At 37.5% G+C, this 22894-nt stretch overlaps 1 protein-coding gene across 2 annotated transcripts in view; it reads left to right on the plus strand.

The window, feature by feature from the left end:
• The window catches only part of TAF4B (TATA-box binding protein associated factor 4b), a 200810-nt gene that overhangs the window by 123379 nt on the left and 54537 nt on the right, over positions 1–22894 (plus strand). For both annotated transcript variants that reach the window (XM_036768688.1, XM_036768680.1), the window contains one exon: positions 15130–15246. In XM_036768688.1, coding sequence (XP_036624583.1) covers positions 15130–15246 — 117 coding nt within the window. The remainder of the gene's footprint in view (positions 1–15129; positions 15247–22894) is intronic.

Consider the following 22894-nt stretch of genomic DNA (forward strand, 5'->3'; position numbering starts at 1 on the left):
GTTACTTTATGACTTGGACTCTTATCCTAGAAAAATGAATAACGTCTTAAAATCTGATTTTATAATCTGTTTTATTTACCTTTCTTGGTTAAGGATGCTCATAAAAAATTTTTGTCATGTCCCTTAATGCTTGATTATTCTCCCCTGTGCATTTGTCGAAGTCATTCATTCCCTTTTTTGGGGTGCGGGCTAAGGGTGAGATTAAGGGGGTGGTAGTGGTTAGTCTTCTAGGGACAAATTGCGCTAAATTGTGAGAGCCCGTAAAGGCTTCCTACATTTGCTTTTCTAACTTTCAATTGACTGCCTACAAATTGGTCACTACTGGAACATTCTTTTTTTTCCCTAGGTTTGCCTCCAGCCAGTCCTTGTTCCATTGAAGTATTTCATGCCACATATTATTCTTATTGACCTTGTAGGTTGCCCTTTTGTTTGAAAATATTCTTGTAGTCCGACTACATTGTCTGTGGGTGGTATCCCTGTAGTTCAAGTGTCATATTTCAGACTTCGTTGGTTATCATTCTCTTTTTGTAACTGTGCAGGCTATCCTTAAAATTTTGAAAACAATAGGTGTCACCTCTTTCTGTGTCCCAGTTCACTGTTTGAAAAACCTTTGCCTAGGGGCAGCTAGGTAGCACAGTGAGTAGAGCTCTGGCCCTGGAGTCAGGAGGACCTGAGTTCAAATGCGGCCTCAGACTCTTCACACTTACTAGCCATGTGACCTTGGGTAAGTCACTTAACTCCAAATGCCTTGCCTTCCCCCCTCCAAAAAAAAAAAAAAGAAAAAAGAAAAACCTTTACCTAAAAAGAGGCACTTTATTGAAGTTTTCTTGGATATTTCCCTAAAACATAAGTGCCGATACCCCCACAAGGACCTGTTATTTACACAAAGTTTTAAATAGATCCACTAATTGTGAGATCCTATTTGCAGAGGAGGAGGAACATCAGCATTCAGTGCAGCTGCAGACATGTCTGTGATGTTAATCTAGGATACACAGTGCACATCTAACTCTCATTGTTTTCCCATTTTGCCATATCTTCCAGAATTCTGGGGTGCATGCCATATGGCCTTTAGAGTTCAGACATTCTAATTCCTTCATCACTTGTTACATTGTGATCCCTATTTCCCTATGAGTTTTTTGTTCCTCCCCTGGGAAACGTGTGTTTAATCCATCTGCACATACTGAGACAATGAATTAATTTAATTTCTCTTTAGCAATGCCCAACATTCCCATTTCCATGAAGTGTCAGAGTAATGAATGAAGAAAGAGCAAATTGTAGGTGAGAGTGTAGGAAATACACCTGCTGGTACATTAGCTTCCTTGTGTACCCTGTAGAAATTATGCACTAGAATTTGCATGCCAAGTATTGAAAGCAGTCAGGGGAATAAGCAACTTTACTCTGAAATATTGAGGAAGTCACAATCTACAGAAAAGATGCTATAAGAAAAGTTAAACAATGTAAGCCACTAAACAACATGTGGTATACAGTGATATAAGGGCATTAAATAATAAATAAAAGTGTTGGACCATAAGGCCGGTAACAGAGGCAAAGAGATGTGACTTAGGAAAGGAAAGGGAAAAGTATATATTTTTAAGATGAGATTAGAAAAGATAGAGTCAATGAAACATTGTTAGTTTAATAGTCCAGCTATTAAATTGTAACAATCTGTGTTTAAACTCTACACTAGTTTTGAGTGGGCCTAAAGCCATGGAACACTGAAGAGGGCAAAATGAAATTTTTCATTAAAAACTAAATTCTAGCACTCAAATTTAATGCACTATGGAGAGGAGAGATTCTTGAGACCACAGGCTATAAAAAGGATATGTCTGTAGTAGAACAGAGATGAAAAGGTTTCAAAACACTGATCTTCTGAAAGAAGAAAGTGGGGAGGGGCTTTAATCTTTCTTTTTTTTTTTTATTCCTTCAAAAGTACTAAGGATGAGATAAAGAAAAATATGGTCCTGTGGGGATCTTGAGACATTTATCGTCTTGAATTAGGCCAGTGATTATTGGTCTATTACTGACCACCAAACGGACTTTTTCATTAAACTTAAAACAGTAAAACTAGAGTACCTTAAATTTCACTCTCTACAGCCCACCTGGTAGTAAGCATTTGATAGCCCTTTTCTGAATACTAATGAAGAGTTTCAGAGGCTAATTGATTTCATTTAGTCTGTTTGGAGACTTGGCACATTATAGTGGCTTGACTTGGCTATACCTCCTGTTCGATTGAGTTAATACTGTATGATAAAGAAGATACCACAATTCATTTGGGGCTTCATACTTCTTTTAGTAGTAGACTCAAAGTATTCCTAAATCTAATTATAAGTTTTTCCCTAGCGTAGATGGTTGGGGAACAAAATTCTTCTGATTTTTATTTTAGGGAAGGCAATGGGGCATAGGAAGTAAAAGAGTAGAAGAATCAGCAGCAAGAAAAACAACAATTGTAAAAGAGACATTTCTTGGCCAAGCCCACAGATTTGTGTTTGAAATTAGTCTTGACAGGAAGAACTGAAAGGAAGGGGAAAGTGTATATGTATGTGTATTGTAAGAGAGGGAGATGGAGGCAGATACTATCTGGACTAGAAGCTGTATTTGGAATGCATGAAGTCACACCAGTTTCAGGGAAAGGGAGAGGGAATGTGCATCACTGTTTTGAGGTACACTGCAGAGTAGGTAGGCAGAGTCAAGGAGACATTATTTGAACTTAGGAAGAGGGAACAGGGACAGCCTTGATGACTTAATATCATTACTAACCTCTCTACTCTCCAGAAGTTCAGAAGGCTCAGATTTCATGCCCACTGGCCTTCTATCATGGGAATTTACTTGGCTTTCTGGGTGGGAATAATCAGGCCTTGAATTGGTTGAGTATAAAGAATGTTGTCTAATAATTAATTTTGAGAGTTCACAGGTAATTCCTGGTTTTTATATATAGATTTTCAATGGATTTCTTTGAGATGGTAGCAGATACTGACTTTGTAACTTGTTTGTATGCATTTTATGATACTCTTTTTTGATTTCAAGATTAGTCAGTCATTATGCTTTTATAGTACAAACTGTACAGCTTAAGTTTAGAAATTCTAATTGTAGAAACTTATTACATTAAATTTGCTATTGTAAGCTAAAGAAGGGATAAATGAATGAGAATACTGAAGTCGGTTAATGTTTTGGTGTGATGCTTGTTTAGCTCATAGCAAGGACCGTTGTCTGAGTTTATGAAAGTGAGTAGTGTGATCAGATCTTTCCCACCTTTGAGATCCACTCCATAGTGGGATATTGTCTTCCCTTAGCATAGAAATAATAGTGCATGAACTTAGGCATATTTATTGTTACTTTTTATTTAGTATTTTCCAGAAGAATACGTGCCCATGGCCAACTGGTAGGCTCCGATGAAAGTGCCACATGGGTATTGTTGGGTCCCTGATGCAGGCTTGTCTGGGTTCCCTATAGGGAGGGGATAAATCTCCTAGGCTTGAATAATTCCATGTCAACACCAAGGGCAGAGTGTATAATGCAGTTCTAATTGTCCATCCTTTTTCTTTTATGTTCCTTTCTGAAGAGTTGATTTTGATGCATTTTGACCTTTTAATTGGTGGAGCGTATGATAATGACTTATTTTCCTGGTTCTAGATGTTCAATTTAGGGAAATTTTTTGGCCTTTTGGTTTAGGCCTTGCTTTTAAGATGGGTCCTTGGCATATAGCCTATGGTAGCCTTCATAGCTTTGGCAAAACTCTGTCATATATGGGTTGGTACTTTTTTAGAAACAAGTCAGGAGTATTTTTAAGCAACTGAAAATTTGACTGATGTAGATATCTTTTCCTTTACTGGTGGGTAGGGAGACAAATATCTCTTTGGGTTTTTATCAGACATGTCAGAACCTTCTTAAAGTGTAGGCTAAGATGAAGGGTTTTTACACACAAGTACTTATAAGAATCCTAAAAGTATGAGGGAGAAGGGAAGATTTTCTTGAACAAGTTGTTTACTGTGGTTACAGATGAGTTATTTGTACTTTGAAATGCAGGGTTGAACGAATGATTGCCTTTTGGACGAACTTATTTTTATATAACTTCTCATTCAGAAAGTGAAGTCCTTTTCCCACTGTCTTTCTGGTGTGAATATGATCCCCAAGTTGTTGAAAGTTAGGGCAATTGAATGTAAGCCCTGATACATCCCGCTACCCTGGAAAGAAGTCAGGTGGTTATGTCTTGTTAGAGAAGTACTTAGCTGAATTCAGAGAAGGCCATCACTAGATTGGCTCCAGGGTGTAGAATTTTTCAGCCATGGGAATTCTTGAAAACTGTTTACAAAGTTTTAGATGGGTTGTGATCTTTGTTGGTAGAGAGAGTAAGCAAATGGATGGAACTTCATATACTTGACATAGTTATTAACTGACATAGTTATTATTCATTATGAAAGTCGGAGCAAGAGCTGAGCTTAGTACCTCATTGTATGTTTGCCATAATTTTCATCAGATTCCTTTAGCCATTCTTTTTTATCCATGTTAACTGTTTTTATTTTTCCTAACTTATTTATAGTTGGATGACACACCTAAGCCTATACCATGGAATTTGTTTTCTATTTCCCATGTCTTTTCTATACTTACTGCTTTTTAACACTTGGATTAACGTATTATATGCCATGTTCTTACAACAAAATCGGGTTTAAATTTATGTCTCGCTATAATTTTACTTTGTTTAATATACGTTAGTGTCCTACTCTAATAGTATTTCATAGTATGGACGTGACCAGTATAGAGGTGATCTTAAATTGTCAAAGCATTTGCCCAGCTTGCCAGAAAGACTTCAGGTATGGGTTGGACCTGGTGATGAACTTTGTCTATCATGTCCATCCTAAGTAATTTTGGAGAACTTATCACTAGAAGGTTAGCCACAGGGTCTGACTTTTTTAGCCATAGCAACTCAAGCATGCTGTCTGCTAGGACAAACATATTGTATTCCATGTGGGTAAAGAGAATAGCCATAATGTCAAAACTGTTGTTATTTGAAAGGTTTAAATGACTGTTGAATAATTTCCTTATTGCAAATAGACTTGTGTGATTCCAATAACTTTAGTTTCACATCTTTTACTTCCCTTATTAATTTTGTTGATGCTTTTAAAAGCATCATTAGTTACTTCTATCAAATCTCTCCCCTCTCTTATAGAATCCTTTCTTATACCAAAGAAAACAACTAAGCAGAGCAAACCAACATAGCAACTATGGCTGACAATATATTCAACAATCTGTACTCATAATCTCCTGAATCTTTGAGAGGAGTAAAGCACTTTATTGTCAGTTCTTAGGAACAGATCTTAGTATGGTTTTTTTTTCCTTTCCCAGCAAATAAACTGTAATTAAAAATAAATCACAGTATTCAATGCAACATCAGTTATTGAGGAGGGAAAATTTCATAACATTGTTTAATCTTAATTTTCATGCTACCCACCTTGACCCATAGTACTAAATGAGACTTTTTTTTGGACATGGCCAGTGCTGGGAAGATTTTTCTTTTTCTTTTTCTTTTTTTTTGCTTAGCTATGCATACTTGTTACAAAGGTATTCGACTTATTATTTCTTCTAAGAGCTCTAGTTCTGCCTATTTCTATAGTTCTTTTTAAACTAGTTTTTATTTTTTCTTACCTTTAGTTATGCTTAAAGATATTAATCTTTTCTATTCAGAATTTCCTTCATGGAGCTGAATTCTCAAAGCTTGTGTAATTTCTAAACCAAACCACTTCGTACCATTAAGCCAAAGATCAAAACCACAAATTTTATTTAGAAATGAATAGGAATCTAGTACAAGTCATAGAACAGCAGGGATGAGAATATGCCCTATTGTAATTGTCTTCTTGTTCCCACCCAGTTATGTCAGGCAGAAGAACTGTATTTCTAGGGCATTGATTTTAATTTCTTTGAGTCTCTTTACCTTCTTTGCAATTATAGTTTTCCTACAGCAATTAGGAGTTAGGTGATTTGCCCAAACTACATAGTCAATATGTGTCAGAGGTCTTCCTGACTCTGAGTCTATCTCTCAACTCATTATGGCATAACATGCCTCTTAATACACAAAATATTCCTCCAACTATGCACTACTTAACCCTATATTTTTTGCTTATCACCAGGTTAGCTCCAGCAGTACTCAAAGACCATGTAAAAATACATAGAGGGCACACCTATGCTGATGAAATTATGAATTCTTGAAGTTTGTGTAGCATATAGACCAGTATCCAATGAGCAGTGTCTACGCAATTGAGCAAAGCTTAAGTTTTGCTGAACAGTGAATAGTGAGTGTCAGTCACTGAATATATTTTACTAGAAACCAGTTGTCAAAACTCTGGCTAAAATACCTTCTTAAAACTGAAGTTTGATAGAACTCTATTATTTTAGCTTGAGGAATCAAAAAGAGAGCTAGCTGTAAAAGATACTGATATGTGAAAATGGTGGAGCAAATGAAATTCCCTTTCCCCAGGCAAGCCTCTAGCTCGGTAGATGACTGTTTATACCAAAGTGAAGTTACTTGTTTAAATTGTCATCTTTACTCACTGTTGAAATCAAAAGTACCTGAATACTTTATGCTTTTCCAGTCAAAACTACTGGGTTTTTTAAAAAAACAAAAACAAAAACCTTTCTGCTGGCAGAGATGTGTTTATGTATGTATGCATGTGTGCTTGTATGTGTTGCAGTTGGTTATTTGTGAGAAACTTTCTCAAAGGTTTAAATTTTTTTTAATAAATTAATTTATTTATTTTTAGTTTACCACACATGGTTCTACATAGTTTTGAGTTCCAGATTTTCTCCCCTCCTTCCCCCCTCCCTCCCCAAGACAGCATGGAAGCTCATGTATAACTTCGCATTGAATTAATTTATGCGCTAGTCAAGTTGTGGAGAAGAATTTTGACCAATGGAATGAATCATGAGAAAGAAGAAATAGAACCAAAAAAAAAACCCCAAACACAAAAACAAAAGAGAAGCAAAAAAAAGGCGAGCATGTAGTGCGCCTCGTTCTGTATTCCAACTTCACAGTTGTTTCTCTGGATGAAGATAGCATTCTCCATCGTGAGTCCCCTGGAGTTGTCCTTGCCCCTTAGCTTGCTGAGAAGAGCGCAGTATGTCAGGGTTGGTCCTCACGGAATCCATATATCTGTGGTTGTGCACAACGTTCTCCTGGCTCTGCTCCGCTCACTCAGCATTATGTCGTGTAGGTTTTTCCAGGTTGTTACGAAGTCTGCATCATCCCCATTTCTTATGGCACAGTAGTATTCCATTACCTTCATATACCACAGCTTGTTCAGCCATTCCCCAATTGAGAAATGGTCAAAGGATATGAACAGGCAGTTTTCAGAGGAAGAAATTAAAGCTATCTAGAGGCATATGAAAAAATGCTCTGGATCACTACTGATTAGAGAAATGCAAATCAAAACAACTCTTAGATACCACATCTCTCCTGTCAGATTGGCTAAAATAACAAAACAGGAAAATGATAAATGCTGGAAAGGATGTGGGGAAATTGGAACATTGTTGCATTGCTGGTGGAGTTGTGAGCTGATCCAGTCATTTTGGAGAGCAGTTTGGAACTATGCCCAAAGGGCTATAGATATGTTCATACCCTTTGACCCAGCAATACCACTTCTAGGGTTGTATCCCAAAGACATCACACAAGCGGGAAAAGGACCCATATGTACAAGGATATTTATAGCGGCTCTTTTTGTGGTAGCCAAGAATTGGAAATCAAAGGGATGCCCATCAAAAGGTTTAAATTTAATGTGCCATCCAAAACAGTGGTCCATTGGCCATTCTTTTGGGGTTATGAACTTTGTAGAAATGTTGAGCATAAAACCTCAGAAAGCTGAGAAAAGTGTAATTTGCCCATACTATGAGAAAAATAATTCACTACGTAGAATATGAAGTGAAGAACAGAGGTCAATTTTAAAACCTTTCATTTTGTATGATTACAGCTGTACTGCAAATGCCATTTCTCTACAGGAAAGAACTTAAAACATACCTTGCCTTTTGATTTCTGCTGCAGGTCAGATTAACTAAAATGGTTATTTTGTCACATAGAAGTTTCTGGCTGTGGCACCATCAGACTTTTAAAATGCTATTTTTTTATTATTAAAAAGGCCAGCAGCAACAAAGGGTATTTTATAGCTTCTGAGACATTTTCTTGGCAATTTGATTTTTTCTTAATAGACAGAATTTAAAAAAAAAAATCTGTGTTATAGCTTTTGGGAGCAAGTAGAAGATGACACTTTCTTTTCTAGTTCTTGTTTATGAACTGATCTTGTACATAAGATGTGGGGGGTATTATGGGAAAATAAAAAGGTAGGTTTGAGCTTTATTGTTCACTTATTCACTCATATGCTAAGTATGTGTGGGGTTTCTCACTGTTAGTGGGTAGTGAATGGTATATTTTGAAAAAAATCAGCATGAAGATAGGACTCAGCTACTCATGGATCTGTGATCTTGTCTCTCTAATGTAAATCACAGCCCACCCTTGTTTCTGTCATCTGTGTCTTTCCCATAAGTTAGCCGTAAAGACCTAACAGGGAGTCTGCCAAATGTGTTGTCGCAGTCTCCTTCACCTGATCCTAACATCGTGAAGATCAAGCAGCATGTAGTTTGTCAAGGGAGACAGTCCTTGCAAAGTCACAGAGATGGGAGATTGAACATCATATGTGAAGAGCAACAAGTACTCCACTTTGGCTGGAATGTAGTGTATGTGAAAGAAGGTGATGGTCCTAGGATCATGGAAAAGTAGACTGATGCCAGATTGTGAAGGACTTTAAAAAGCTAAACCCAGCGATCACTACCCATGCCTGGAGATTCATGAAGTACCATTGTAAGAAACCTGGGAGCATCGCTAGGGATTAGGAAGACCTGGGCAAGAAATTGACAACTTTAAAGTCACAGATAGTGTCCTTCATCATTACTGCTGCTTCAAGGTAGTGACCATGGAAGAGAAAAAATAAGAGAAAAATACATTTGAGATGTTCTAAGTATGTTAAATGAGAATGGTGACAGAGAATAAGATTTCTTTTTCTGAATCATGACTTTGAGGTATAGGACTGATAGGTCTATACCTCAGCATTTTTATTTTATACCTGAGTATTCTTAAGTACTGATTTTAAAATATATTTGCCTAGAGACTGGGAAGTCTGATCAAGAGAGTTTTAAACCAAGAATGGAGAAGACAGGCAAAATCTTTGAAGCCAGATAATACAGAAGTATCGGTAATGACATAGGAAGAAAACTGTTAGTAGAAAGGAAACAGAAATTTGCAGGAGACACAGTTCAAAAAGAAATAGGGATAGTGACTAGATCTGTGATTTTAATAGGAAAGGGAACACTTGTATAAGAAAACTCTTTCTACCAATGCAGGTTAATACTTTTTCTGCAGCTTATAGTCCTAGAGAATTGCTTAGAGGATTGAGGGATTAAATGATTCGCCAGGATCATATAGCCAGTATGTATCAGAAGTGTTCCTACTTCTAAGGCTAGGTACTCTAATCATTATGCCATGCTGCCTCTCCAAAAAGTGAAAGCAGCAGTAAAACACATTTGTCATACTGGTGTATATAAATGTGCCAACTGTGGTTACAAAATACAGCTAGGTTTTGATTAGTGTAAATCATGAATCCTTCAGAGTGGTCGCAACATTTGAAATTGTACTACAGATGCCCATTGGACTAAGGCAGTTAGCATATTTTACATAATTATAACTTCAAATAGTGTGACTTTGAATGCATGAGAACAGTTAATGGGGAATCGTTATTTGTACTCATTGGGATCTAGCTGTGAAAATGAGAACTAGAGATTTTTATATATGGAGGCAAATATGACCTCATAAACATCCCTGGGTTTTTTTTGGAATGTGAATCATGGTGATGATATTAGTAATAGCTAACACTTGAGGTTTGCCAAGGACTTTGCACGTTATGTGATTTGTTGATTTGATGGATCAGGACTAGAATACATCTGTAATGTCTTTGTTCAGAAGGAGCAGACTAGATGAAAGGAGTGATGGAACAAAGTATATTAAGAGTATGAACTCAGGTAATTTGATGGACCTGTGATCACATCAATGTGAGCACTCATGTCTGTCATGCACTTAGCACCTTTGAAGAAATCCATGAACTGGAGTAGAAGTAGCATTATGGGGAGAACGTTTTGCTCAGGAGCAATGGAAGCTAAAGCAGAAATAGCATTATGGAGGGAACTGTATACTTGGCCAAAAAGAAGAAATGGAATGATAAGTTTGAGAAACAGCAAAACTGAACAAAGGAGCTAAGTAATGTAGTAATGATGATAGATGACTTCAGGGGTGTGTGTGTGTGTGTGTGTGTGGGCATCTCCTTTTGAGGCCTCTTATGATAATTTCATTCCTCAAAAGATAAAAGAAGAAACTTTTCTCCTGGACTTCATTCTGCTAATCAACAAGGAAGAACTTTTCTGCTAAAGTTGAAATGTTACAATATTTGGAAGTGACCACTGCATCTTAGAGTTTGTGAAATATGAGAGATTGGGATTCAGTCTCCAAGGTCTCTTTCAGCTGTAAGTCTTTGATCTTATTAATAGTCTGACATACTCCAGATTATAGAAGAATTAATTGAAAAGAGTGAAGAGACGAAATATAGGTTCCTTGGCCTAATATTCCATAGGGGAAGTTGGCATAAAAAGAATGGAAAGCTCTACTGTGGAGAGAACACAACAGTTCTGATGAAGTAGAAAAGAGAAGCTGTGAAATGTACAAGAGATTTGTTGACAAAATTAAATGTCTTAAAGATCTTTGTAGAATAAGGGAGTGCTGAACCTAAATGAACTACCAGTAAGAACTGACTAACTGTTGAGCTACTCTTGGGAACTGAAAAAAAATGTTGGAAAATAAGAGGCATTATAAGATTGGTGATAGTTAAATTGCCTTGATTTTCAAAAAAAGGAGGAGAGAATTTAACTTCATTTTTTGGTATAGTTGTAGAACACGTTGTTAAAGGGATAGTTTGTGAGCATTTAGATTGCTGGATAAAAACCATTTATGTTAACTTGCTAAGATAGTAAACTTATAAGATCAGGAGATGTCCTATAGCTGAGTTTCAGGATTTGACATTGTGTCATGCTCTTCCTGTTGGACAAAATGAAGGGATGTGGGCTTTAGTTTTTAATTGGATGGATTAACAACTAGTTTAATGACAGTGGTGCACAATACTCTGTTTTTTAGAGTCCTGGTTTCCAAAGTGGCGCCTAGGCCCCACAGAGCTATGGCATGACCCAAGGGATAAGTAGGTACTCAAAGGTTGAAACTGAGTCCCATCCTACTCTTCTGAGGTAACTGGTTCTTGAGCTAACCCCACCACTTCTTTACCTGTTATCTCCTCATACTCTTTTGTTGTCCCACTCTCTTTTATAGCCAGGAAAGCTCATAATTTCTTCTCTATCTGCTTCTCAGGGTGGTTAAAACCCAACAGTACCCTAGAATACTCACACAGCAGCTGGGCAGGCACAATTTCCCATCTCTTCTACCTATATCTACATCTCAGTCTACCTACACCTTATCCTCAGTCTTAACTTGTGGCAACAGTAAACAGCCTTTTTAGTGGGAAAAGGTGAATAACGTGAAATGACAGGCATGGATGAGTTCCAGAATGCTTCCCAGATCTCATTATATTACTCTTCTCCCCCAAATCATTCATCTTTAGAACTTATTTCTGTCTAGTTACCTAGGTTTGAAAGTATGGTGTGACTTGACTACTTATTCTCTTATGCTGCATATCTAATTAGCTCCCAAATCTTGCCATTTCTGTTTCCATAACATTTCTTGGTTCTGTCCCTTTCTCTGAGCTCACATAGCTCCTACTGTAGTTCAGGCTCTCATCACCTCCAACCTGGACTATTTCATTAGCCTCCTAGTTGGTCTCCGTAGCTCAAGTCTTTCTCCATTCCTATCTGTGTTCTACATAGTCACCAAAGTGATTTTTCCTAAACCGTAGGTATGACCTTGGCATCCCTGTACCCAGTAAGCCCAAATGTTACCTCATCTATTTTTTTATGTAAGCTTTATAACTCACATAATAGTACAGAAGTATATCTATATAACTTATTAGTAACCATATAGTGGAATCTGTTAAATTTTTTTAATGATAGGAATATGTGATTAAAGTAGTTTAGAGACCACTGTTCTGGAGAACTGATAACAAAATTCTTCACTTAGTAGAGAGGTTGGGGAGTACAGGTGCAGAGATTGTTGCTGTGTTGGTTTGCTTTGCTTCATTCTTTCTTTGTAATAAGAGCAGATTCAGTGGTAGGAGGGGGAAGTGGGGAATCATTTTTGGGAAGTAACAGTGCAGGAGTCCTGGGAATGGCCACATCTCCCAGATAACCAGTCATGTTTTAGCCTATCCTTCACAGACACTGATTTGGGAGGCCTCTCTTGTGAAGCATTGGCCATCCCCACCAATCCCCAACCAGTTGTCACTCACAGGGCAAACAGGCTAGTCTAGCTGAAGCAGCAGGGTGCACTGAAGAGGAGACAGAAGGGAGTGTGTGCCTGGCAGATTGAGCCACCACTATTCCCCCTCAGACCCTGGCGGAGGTAGTCCGGGCCTGTGACCCCAACAGCTTTGGGAATAGTGATGCTTCCAGTCAAGTGCCCTTAGCCATTATCCTGGGAAGAATCCCCTGTGGAGATGCAGCCTGGTAGCTGCTCCCACAGGTGTGTTAGCCATAACTATTAGAGACCCAGAAAAGAAAGTTTTTATTACCAAAGTCCATGGTGTTGTCAAATAATTCCATACCAGAAACTGATAGTATTTTTATCAGTGAAAATGACATTAATGAAGAGGCATCACCATCTCCTTGGCTGCTGTACCCCAAAGACCATGGGACCTTTCTGATTTGCAACTTCCATAAGTATTCTCTTCCCCATTAGAATGTGAGCTCCTTGAGAACAAAGATTGTCTTAATTTCCTATATGTGTCCTTGGTGCTTATTAGTAAAATGCTTTACATGTAGTAAATGCTTAATAAATGCTTTATTAATTCATTTAGAAAGCAAAAAGGTCAAGAAAACGTAAAAACTGGTTAAATGACGAGACCCAAGTAGGAGTCATTAATTGCTTAATGTCACCTTGTAAGTTGGACTCTAATGAGAAGCCTCGGAGATCTCTTATTGGCCCTGTTTTTTTTCTCCTATTTTTATCCTGGACAAGGGCTTAAATGGCATGCTTATCAAATTGGCAGTAAATATAAAACTGTTTGATAGAGGAGGATCCAAAAAGGTCTTGAAATGGTAGACTATATTCATAATGTGAATTTAATAGGGAAAAAAAGAAAGTTGTACATTTTAGTTAAAAAATAAATTTTAGCTGTTCAAAAATTGCGGGAGAATGTGGTTAAATAGTAGAGACTTCAAAATGCAGGGCAGTTCAAAACTCTGAAATGATCCATGAATGCTTAATAGAATCTGAATATCCAGAATGAGACAAGTGGGTCCTTGTACATTTAAGACCATAGCTATATGTTCAGTTCTGGGTACTACATTTTAGGAAGGATTTTGACAAACTATAGTCCATCCAGAAAAGGTTGACTATGATGGTAAGGGGACAGGATATCATGTCTTCTGAAGATTAGGTGAAGTGAAGATACTGGCAGTGTTTGGTCTGAGAACTTTTTTTGTGTGGGGTAGGTTACCATAGAGATTTCAAGGGTTACCCACTGAGGAAAACATTTAGATTTGTTTTGCTTTTCCCCAGAAGGCAGAACTAGGAAAGATGGGGTGAAACTATAGAAGCATATTTTCACTACATAATTACTTGGCTAGTTAGTCACCCTGCAGTCTGGCTAGAGAACTACCACCTCAACCAATGCAATTACTGGTCGTTGACCAGTAGTGTGAAGTTCAGGGCTTTTTAAAAATGTCTTCTTTCCTTCCGTTCTCTCTCCCCTCTAATCCTCCCCCCACCCAAACCTCACCCCCATTACAAATGGTATGTCTACTAAATATAAAGTAGATTCTCCTGGAAAAGGTTAGCTCTAGATACAGTAGTTCATCCTGTTCCCATCACTTCTGAGCTCCTTTTCTGCTATCATTTTTATAGCCTAGCATTTAACATCTCAGCCATGATGAGGTGATAAAGCAGGGTGCTAATATCTGTTTCCCAATTTGGCTGCTTTTCCTCTTTGACTTTAATGGAACATTTCTCCCACACGCCCCTGAATCTAGTTTTGCTCTAGTTGTTTAGCTGACATATTTCCCCAAAAATGTCAGTTTGTAGGTGGGTATGCTGTGAATTTGTATGTGATTGATGCTTTTCAAAATAGCTATCATATATTTTTCCTGTGGTTTTTTTTTAAGACCACAGAAATAAATATTAAATAAGTTTCTTCTCTGGATCACATTTTGTACCAAAGCACAGAATGCAAAAAAAAAATAAATTTTTTTTTTTTGGTTATCCATTTGTATCAGAAAAGGTTTGCTTTTGATTCAGCTTTTTATATCTGTTGTTTTGACATCTTTTACCTCTTTACACCTGGATTAGATTTGGGCAAAAACTCAGATAAAGGGCTTTATTCCTGTTCTTTACACGCTACCCTTTTTTATCCTGTGAGATTAAGATCTGGAGAGTGTTTTAAGGAGGGGATATAGGAAAGATTGGTAATGTTCCCTTGATTGTTTTGTTTAGATGCTAATCTAGTCTTTATACTTTTTGCCGTTGGTACTCTAATCTCGTGGTGCAGCAAGCTGGCACAGCCTGATAATCAGAAGACTCGTTTTTCTGTGTTCAAATCCGAGCTCAGACACTTACTAGCTGTGTGATCCTGGGCAAATTGTTTAATCCCATTTGCCTCAGTTTCCTCATCTGTAAAATGAACTGGAGAATGAAATGGCAAACCACTCCAATATCTCTGCCAAGAAAACCCCAAATGGGTCATAAAGAGTTGGACATGACTGAAAACTACTGAACAACAACAAAATTCTAATCTCATTTTATTGGGCATTGCAAAGTACAGAAATATCCTTGATAAAGAATGCTTTATTATATTAAAATCATTGTATTGAGGTGGTGGGGGAGGGGTGTGGGATTGGATGACATTTAGTCAGATGTTTGTATTCACATTGTATTTCCTTATATACTAGATGCAGCAGCTTGAGTTGGCACAAATGCAACAAAGAGATGCCAATATTACAGCCCTTGCAGCCATTGGACCAAGGAAGAAGAGACCACTGGACTCTGTTGTTGGATCTGGAATTGAGGTACCAAAATATACCTTCTTCATAAGAAAAAAAGACAAAAATGAAATGAACATATATAGTACAATTTCTCGTGCAAAACAAGTGCTCAGTAAATGCTTTTGAATTCTGAAATGTGCTTTTGATCACATCGCTTACCAGGTCAAGAACCCATAGTGATTCTCCATTGCCTAGTATATCAGATCTTACTTGCCAAGGCTGCCTTCTAAAATGTATCTTTAATTCTCTTATCCACATTTATGTCCAGCTATTCAAAATTATCCCTAGTCTCTACGCAGACTGATTATCATGCTATCCTCTTAAAACCGCAATCTATTTGCCTCTGTGGGTCTTTATTTAAACCATCCCCAGAACTTAGATGAGGCATTTGTATGGTATAGCTAAGCTCCTAAGTGAAAGAAAGAACACAATGTTATTTTCTTAAGAGAACGGTTTATTTGAGTTTAAAGCCATGGTAAAATCAACATAATTCAGTCTGTTATGTTATACCATTTTTTTCTTGCTTTAATTGCTATGAAGTCATGAATTGTATCAAAAATATTATTAAAATGTCTCAGTTTTACTGTCCAGTACTTTCCACCATGTTTTCTGTCCTATCTTGCCTGGCATCAGTCCCATCTCTGGTTGATTGGTCTTTGTTAATATGTTGCTCCCTACTTCTACCCACCATTTGTCTCCATTGCTTTTTGAGTTATCTACAATTTAGAATCTTCAGATTGAGTATCCCATCCTTTATTTTCCTATAGCATAAAAGCAATGTTAATCATAAAAAGATAAATTTTAAAAACCTGCTATATGAGTTTCAGCCTATTTTCCTCCTCCAGGCAGAGCTACTGTGCCTAACCAAGAGGGATGTATGCTGATGGCTTTACTTAATGATCCGTACATCCAACTTTGTATCAAAATGTTGACTAATATGAATTTTTTTTCCTTCATAGATTGTTTGGTTGATCTTTTGAGTAGCTGTGGATTTCTCTCTCTCTGTTTTAATAGTATTTTATTTTTTCTGATTACATGTAAAGACAAGTTTTTTGAGTTCCAAATTTTTCTCCCTTCTCCCCCTCCCTAAAACAGTAAATAGTTTGATATATGTTATATATATGCAATCATATAAAATATTTTCATATTAATTATATTGCAAAAAAAAACCCCAGCAACATGAAAATAATAAAGAAATTGAAAATAGTGTGCTACAGTCTACATTTAGACTTCATCAGTTCTTTCTCTGAATTTGAATAGCATTTTTCATCATGAGTCCTTTGGAATTATCTTGGATTATTGTGTTGCTGATAAGAGCTAAGTCATTCGTAGTTGATCATCACACAATGTTACTGTTATTATGTACAATGGTTTCCTAGTTCTCATATCACTTTGTATCAGTTGATGTAAGTCTTTCCGGGTTTTTCTGAAATCTGCCTGCTCATCATTTCTTAAAGCACAATACTATTCCATTACATGCATATACTGCAGTTTGTTCAGCCATTCTCCAATTGATGGGCATCCCCACAATTTCCAGTTTTTTGCCACCACCAAAAAGAATTGCTATAAATATTTTTTACACAATGCCCTTTCCCTTTTTTATTATATGCTGGATCAAAGGGCATGTACAGTTTGATTGCCCTTTGGGCATAGTTCGAAATTCTAGCTGTGGATTTCACTGAGGAAGCCAGCCATAGTATCTTGGGGCCTGGTAAAATCAACAGTGTCATCACAAACAGGAACATTTGGAGTACCTTACCACTCATTCTCTCTCATAGAGAATCTCTTTTTCAGGACATCTTCCATGACAGTGGTAAAAAATGTTTGAGCATTTCTCTCTGACTTATGTCTCATATGTTATTGATTTGGAGGAGCAATAAGAAAACTTAGCACCATGGTTGTGCTTATCAAGGAGTCAGCTATGATCTTAATGTGTGTATGGGAGACATCTTGATGGAGGAACAGTCTTCTAGTCTTCATTTTTGCTACCAGTCGAAGCCTTTTTTGTATTCAAGAAACAAACGGAGTAAGGTATTATATTTACTTCATGTTTCAGTCAACTTTGAGGCTATGAAAGTGTGGTTTGTTTTAAAAGATAGTCTTATCAAAACCTCCCTATTACTCATTTTCATGAATGAATGAAAAATGTTTTTATTAAGTATTTATTATTCTGTTCAAAGGATTGTGCTAAGCAAGATGGTTCTTTCTCTCAAGGAGCCTAAATTGTAATAGTAGGAAACAGCACAAATAAGGGAATAGTGGATGTCCAAGAAGGATATTCCGGTTTGGAAAGCAAATCAACAGTTGCTTATTGGCTTTCATTGTTATCGTTCTTGCTGGTGGTGGTGGCAGTATTAGTAGTAGTACTTCGTTTTCTTGCACATTCTATAATGGGTTGTTAGAGTCTACTTGTAATGGCTTCATTGTTGTTGATGGTAAGAGTAGATCACTATTGAAATGCTCTGAAAAAAAATCTGTTGAATTTTGTATCTGTTGTTGTTGTTGTTGTTGTATCCTTCTGGCTAGGTGGCAGGATGAATAGATTTCTGGACCTGGAGTAAGAAAGACTCAAGGTCAAATCCAGCTTCAGGTAGTTACTAGCTGTGTGACTCTGAGCAAGTCACTTAATCTCTGTCTGCTTCATTTGTAATATGGGGATAATGCTAGCACCTACCTCTGAAGTGAAGCAGTAAGGCAGTAAACCAACGTCAACAATAATCATGAATAGGCCTATGTAGTTCTCTATCGCAAAGAATGACTCTCCATAAAGAAGGTAAAAGAAGTATAACATTTATTCAGACACCAGAAAATCATATCCCATAACCAAATGTTCAGCTCCCATAGCCAGTCAGCCCACTTTATCATAACAGCAAGGAGCTTAAAACACATATCACAGTCTGGAAACTCGCCATCCCAAAGCCTCTCCAACCCCCTGCTGGGGTCCTCCCCAAAAGAAACTCACAGTACAGCTAAGTCAGCCTGTTCAGTTCTAACAATCCTGAGGGCAGCCGCTAGCAGTCACCAGCAGCCATATTGTCTCTCTCCGTCTCCCTCAGCATTTTCTGTGACATAACTTCCTTTGCCTGTCAGGAAGCTCCTCCCACCATATAACTTAGATTTCCTGTGATGTGCGCAGGTCACATGGCCTATTAATGGGTGGGAAAGATCTTCAAATCAAAATTGCTAATACACCAAGGAGCTTGTGAGAATAAAATGAGATAATATTTGCACAGTACTTGGCAAACCTTAAAGCACTGCATAAATGCTAGCTATTTTTTGTGATTGTTATTATTGTTATATAAACTTGGGATGATCATGACAAACTTTCTGTAGGCTTCTTTTCAGTGTTTTATGAAATGATTCCATTCATTGTCTTCTGTTGTACTTCTCTCAAGTTATGTTTTGCAAACCATTGGCATTGACGTTACCCTTTCCTACCTTTTTGATAGTATATCATGTGTTTCTGGCTAAGGTAAAATATTGCAATATCTATGTAATATAATTTAAAGCAATTTATGAAGCTTAAATACTGTATAAAGGCAGGCCATTGATAATTAAATGGGAAGTAGGGGGAAGGAGTCAAGAGAAGCAAGTATTCATAGGGCTTATTATATGCCAGATAAAGTACTAAGCACTTTACAGATAGTATTTCATTTGATCCTTAGAACAACCTTGTGAGGTAGGTGCTGTTATTATCCTAATATTATCCCCCAGACTGAGGCAAACATGGAGGCTTTTTTTGCTCTTTGTTTTTTTAAAAATATTTTAAGGCTACTTGCTGAGGGTCACAACAGCTAGTAATTATCAGGCTGGACTTGAACTCAGGTCTTCTTGACTTCAGACCCAGGCTTCTATCCACTGCAACCCCAGGTGACCAGTGATTTCGTCAGTATGGGGGAGCTCTCCCATTTGTAGAAATTTTCTCCATTGGTGCAGATCATCAGCTCATCATTAACTTATATTCTAAAATCATTGCCTTGTGCTCTAAGAGTTTAAGTGACTTTCCCATGGTCACTCAGTTAGTAGGCAGAGGCAGGGCTTGAAAGTCAAGCCTTTTGTGATCAAAGTTGGGAATCTATTTACCATGCCATAGTTTTCTCAATTATTTTCTTATCTTTAACAGTTAAAGTTTTTTAAAAAAAATTTATTTTTATTATTTAATATTTTTTAGTTTTCAACATTGATTTCTACAAGATTTTGAGTTACAAATTTTCTCCCCATTTCTACCCTCCCCCACCCCCCACCCCAAGATGACATATTTTCCGGTTGTCCCTTTCCCCAGTCTGCCCTCCCTTCTGTTACCCCACTCCCTGCCTCCACCTTATCCCCTTTCACCTTACTTTCTTGTAGGGCAAGATAGATTTCTATGCCCCGTTGCCTGTATATCTTATTTCCTAGTTGCATGTAAAAAACTCTTTTTTTGAACATTTATTTTTAGAACTTTGAGTTCCAAATTCTCTCCCTTCTTCCCTCCCCACTCACCCTCCTTGAGAAGACAAGCAATTCAACCTAGGCAATACATGTATTGTTATGCAAAACACTTCCATAATAGTCTTGTTGTGTAAGACTATATTTCCCTCCATCCTGTCTCCCTTTTTTCCCTTGACCCTGTCCCTTTTCAAAAGTGTTTGCTTTTGACTACCTCCTCCCCCAATCTGCCCTGCCCTCCCTTCTATCATCCCCCCACCCCTCCACCCCCAGTCCCCTTCCCCTTCCCCCCTACGATTTCCTATAAGGTAAGATACCCAATTGAGTGTGTTATTCCTTCTGTAAGTTAAATCAGATGAGAGCAAGATTCACTCATTCCTTTTCACCTGCCCCCTCTTCCCTTCCATTGTAACTGCTTTTTCTTGCCACTTTTATGTGAGATAATTTACCCCCTTCTATCTCTCCCTTTTTCCTTCTCCCAGTATATTCCTCTCTCACCCCTTAATTTAATTTTTTTTAGATGTCATCCCTTCATATTCAACTCACCCTGTGCCTTCTATCTATATATGTATATTCCCTTCAACTACCCTAATACTGAGAAAGGTCTCATAAGTTGCAAATATCATCTTTCCATGTAGGAATGTAAACAAAATGGTTCAACTTAAAGATTTTTATCAATTTATCAATTTTATAAATTATCAAAATTTAAGACGGTTGGCTTTTTTGTGAAGTTTGGACAGTTAGTTGAAGTATTCATAACCTCTTCTTCTTATTGCTCATTCACAGCTTTAAATCGACATCGCTCTATCTTTATAAAGACACTTCGCTCTCTCTTACATACTCCATGTTCCAGACATGTTGCCTTACTTCACATGCTTTGAACAAAATAATCCTCCTCTGTCCACCAGACCTTTGTGTTAGCTGTCCCCATGCCAGCGAGATTCTACTTCATCACCTTCACTGCTTAGTTTCCTTGACTTCCAAGATTTTCGCTCAAATCCCACTTACAACAGAAGGCTTTTTTCCTGATCCTTACTGTTGCTGACAGCTTCCCCTCTGGGTATCTTCCATCTACTCTCTACATACCTTTTATCTTTCTAGCTGTTTACTTGTTTTTACTTCCTTCAGAATCTAAGCTCCTTGTATGCAAGGGCCTTTCTTTGTGTTTCCTGTACTTTGCACAGTGCCTGGCACATAGTAAGCAGTTAATAAATGTTTGTTACAGACTTCTTGTATATATTGAGAACCAGATGCTTAACTCTACTCTCTTTTTAGATTTTTGTGTTGTTTTTTATTATGAGGCTTTAACATCACCAAAAAGCTGTTCTCTCCCACCTCTGCCCTTCTACCTCACTCACCTTGAAATGGGGTGAACAATTTCTCCTGGTCTGAAAAACTAAACTGTTATTACTCTCTTCAGGGATTTGTGGCTTGCATTTGTGACTTCAGTGATTTTTGTCAGAAGCTCGGTGCATAACTAAAATGTCAAAGTGTATTTAATAAATCTGCATGTTTTATCGAGCTTTTATTGTGTGGCTCCTCAATGAGCATTTCTTGAGGATAAAAATATGTGTTCTTAGTACAAGATTGTGATAAAAATCGATTCGCAAGCCCAGCAAATTTTGTCATAAGCAGTGATATGAAACTTGCTCTTTTAAAGCGTGGCTGCTCACAAGACAGAGAGGTAGAGATTGGTATCTTGTAATATTCCTCATTTTTGGTTTTTAAATGACAACATGAGGCTTCTTTCTCCCTGAGTCATTTTACTGTAGATGACTTTGATGGGGACTTTCAGTCTCCCGTTTCTCAAAAAAAAAAAAAAACCCTTATAACTTATCTTTGAGATTCTGGTCTTTCCTAGCAAACACAAAGCTTTAAGAGCCAAATGGAGTACCTTAGTCTTTGCAACTGAAATGCCTTGGCCTTCTGCTACTTAAGTAACACTGTAGTAATAGAAAATTAGCTTGTATTTTTTGTAGCTTTTTTTAAGATTTGAAAAGATATTTTCTTCATAACATGTAAGTGTAGTGGATAGAGAATTATTCTTGGACCCAGAAAGAGCTAGTTTCAGTTCTTGCCTCTGACACATACTAGCTAGACCTTGGACGAATCACTTTACCTGTTACTGCTCTAGGCAACTACTGAGTAACATTATATGTTGGACAGAAGCTGCTGACCCTGTGTAGGGAAAGGGAGGTTCCTTACCTGGAAATTTGCTGAACTAATAATCCTTGGTAAATCTAGTCCCTCTCCTTCACAACAACCCCTACAGCTTGTATGCTATCATTTCTATTTTACTAATGAAGAAACAAGTCCAGAAAATGTTAACCAATTGCCCGAGATCATTAACTGAGCATGCCGCATTCAGTTGTGTCTCTTTCCACCTTTGAAGTCTGTTGCTCTTTAATGGAAATGTTTTCAATCCTTTTTATAGTTTTTTTTTTAAAGGGGGAGGCGAGGCAATCAGGGTTAAGTGACTTGCCTAAGGTCACACAGCTAGTAAGTGTCAAGTGTCTGAGGGCAGATTTGAACTCAGGTCCCCCTGATTCCAGGGCTGGTACTCTATTCACTTCGCCACCTAGCTGCCCCTTAAATCCTTTTTTAATGTTCAGAGCTTTTATTTGGATAGGTTAGTGAATTGTGTGTGCATACTCACATGCATGCACGCACACACACAAACGTGTGTGCACACATTTGCACTAAAGCTGTATATATTTAGAGACCTTTACATCACAGACTTCCTAGAAATTGAGTCAGCTTACCCGTGAAATTAGGTTCCTCCATGAATACTTTTTTCTTAGATTATGAGATGTAGTTTTTTCTCCTTGGAAAAGGCTGCCTTTCATCTTAGATAATACCTTGTCTGCATCAAGGAATGCTTTTTGCTCCTCCCTTATTGATTCTCTATACCACTCATCACACAGTGGCTGTTCTAGACTTTCTCTTCAAAAAAGTTCCATCTCCCCTACTCTTAATTGAATATTTCACCTTATACTGTACCAGTAAAATCAAGCCATTTGTTGTGAGCTCCCTTTTCCTCCCTTTGTCTTCATTGTAGTCCTTTGACATTAGCCCCTTCTGTATCTTACTGTTCTTTTTGGTCTCTGATGAATAGGTTGCTACATATGCTGTCATTCCTATCCTTTCTTGTATTCTGCAGCATATTCCCCACTATCATACACACTCACTCTCTCTCTCTCTGTCTCTCTCTCATCTTCATTCTTTCCCTGTTGACTAGTTCATT

This window comes from Trichosurus vulpecula, chromosome 1, assembly GCF_011100635.1.
Source record: "Trichosurus vulpecula isolate mTriVul1 chromosome 1, mTriVul1.pri, whole genome shotgun sequence".
NCBI classification, from domain to species: Eukaryota; Metazoa; Chordata; class Mammalia; order Diprotodontia; family Phalangeridae; genus Trichosurus; species Trichosurus vulpecula.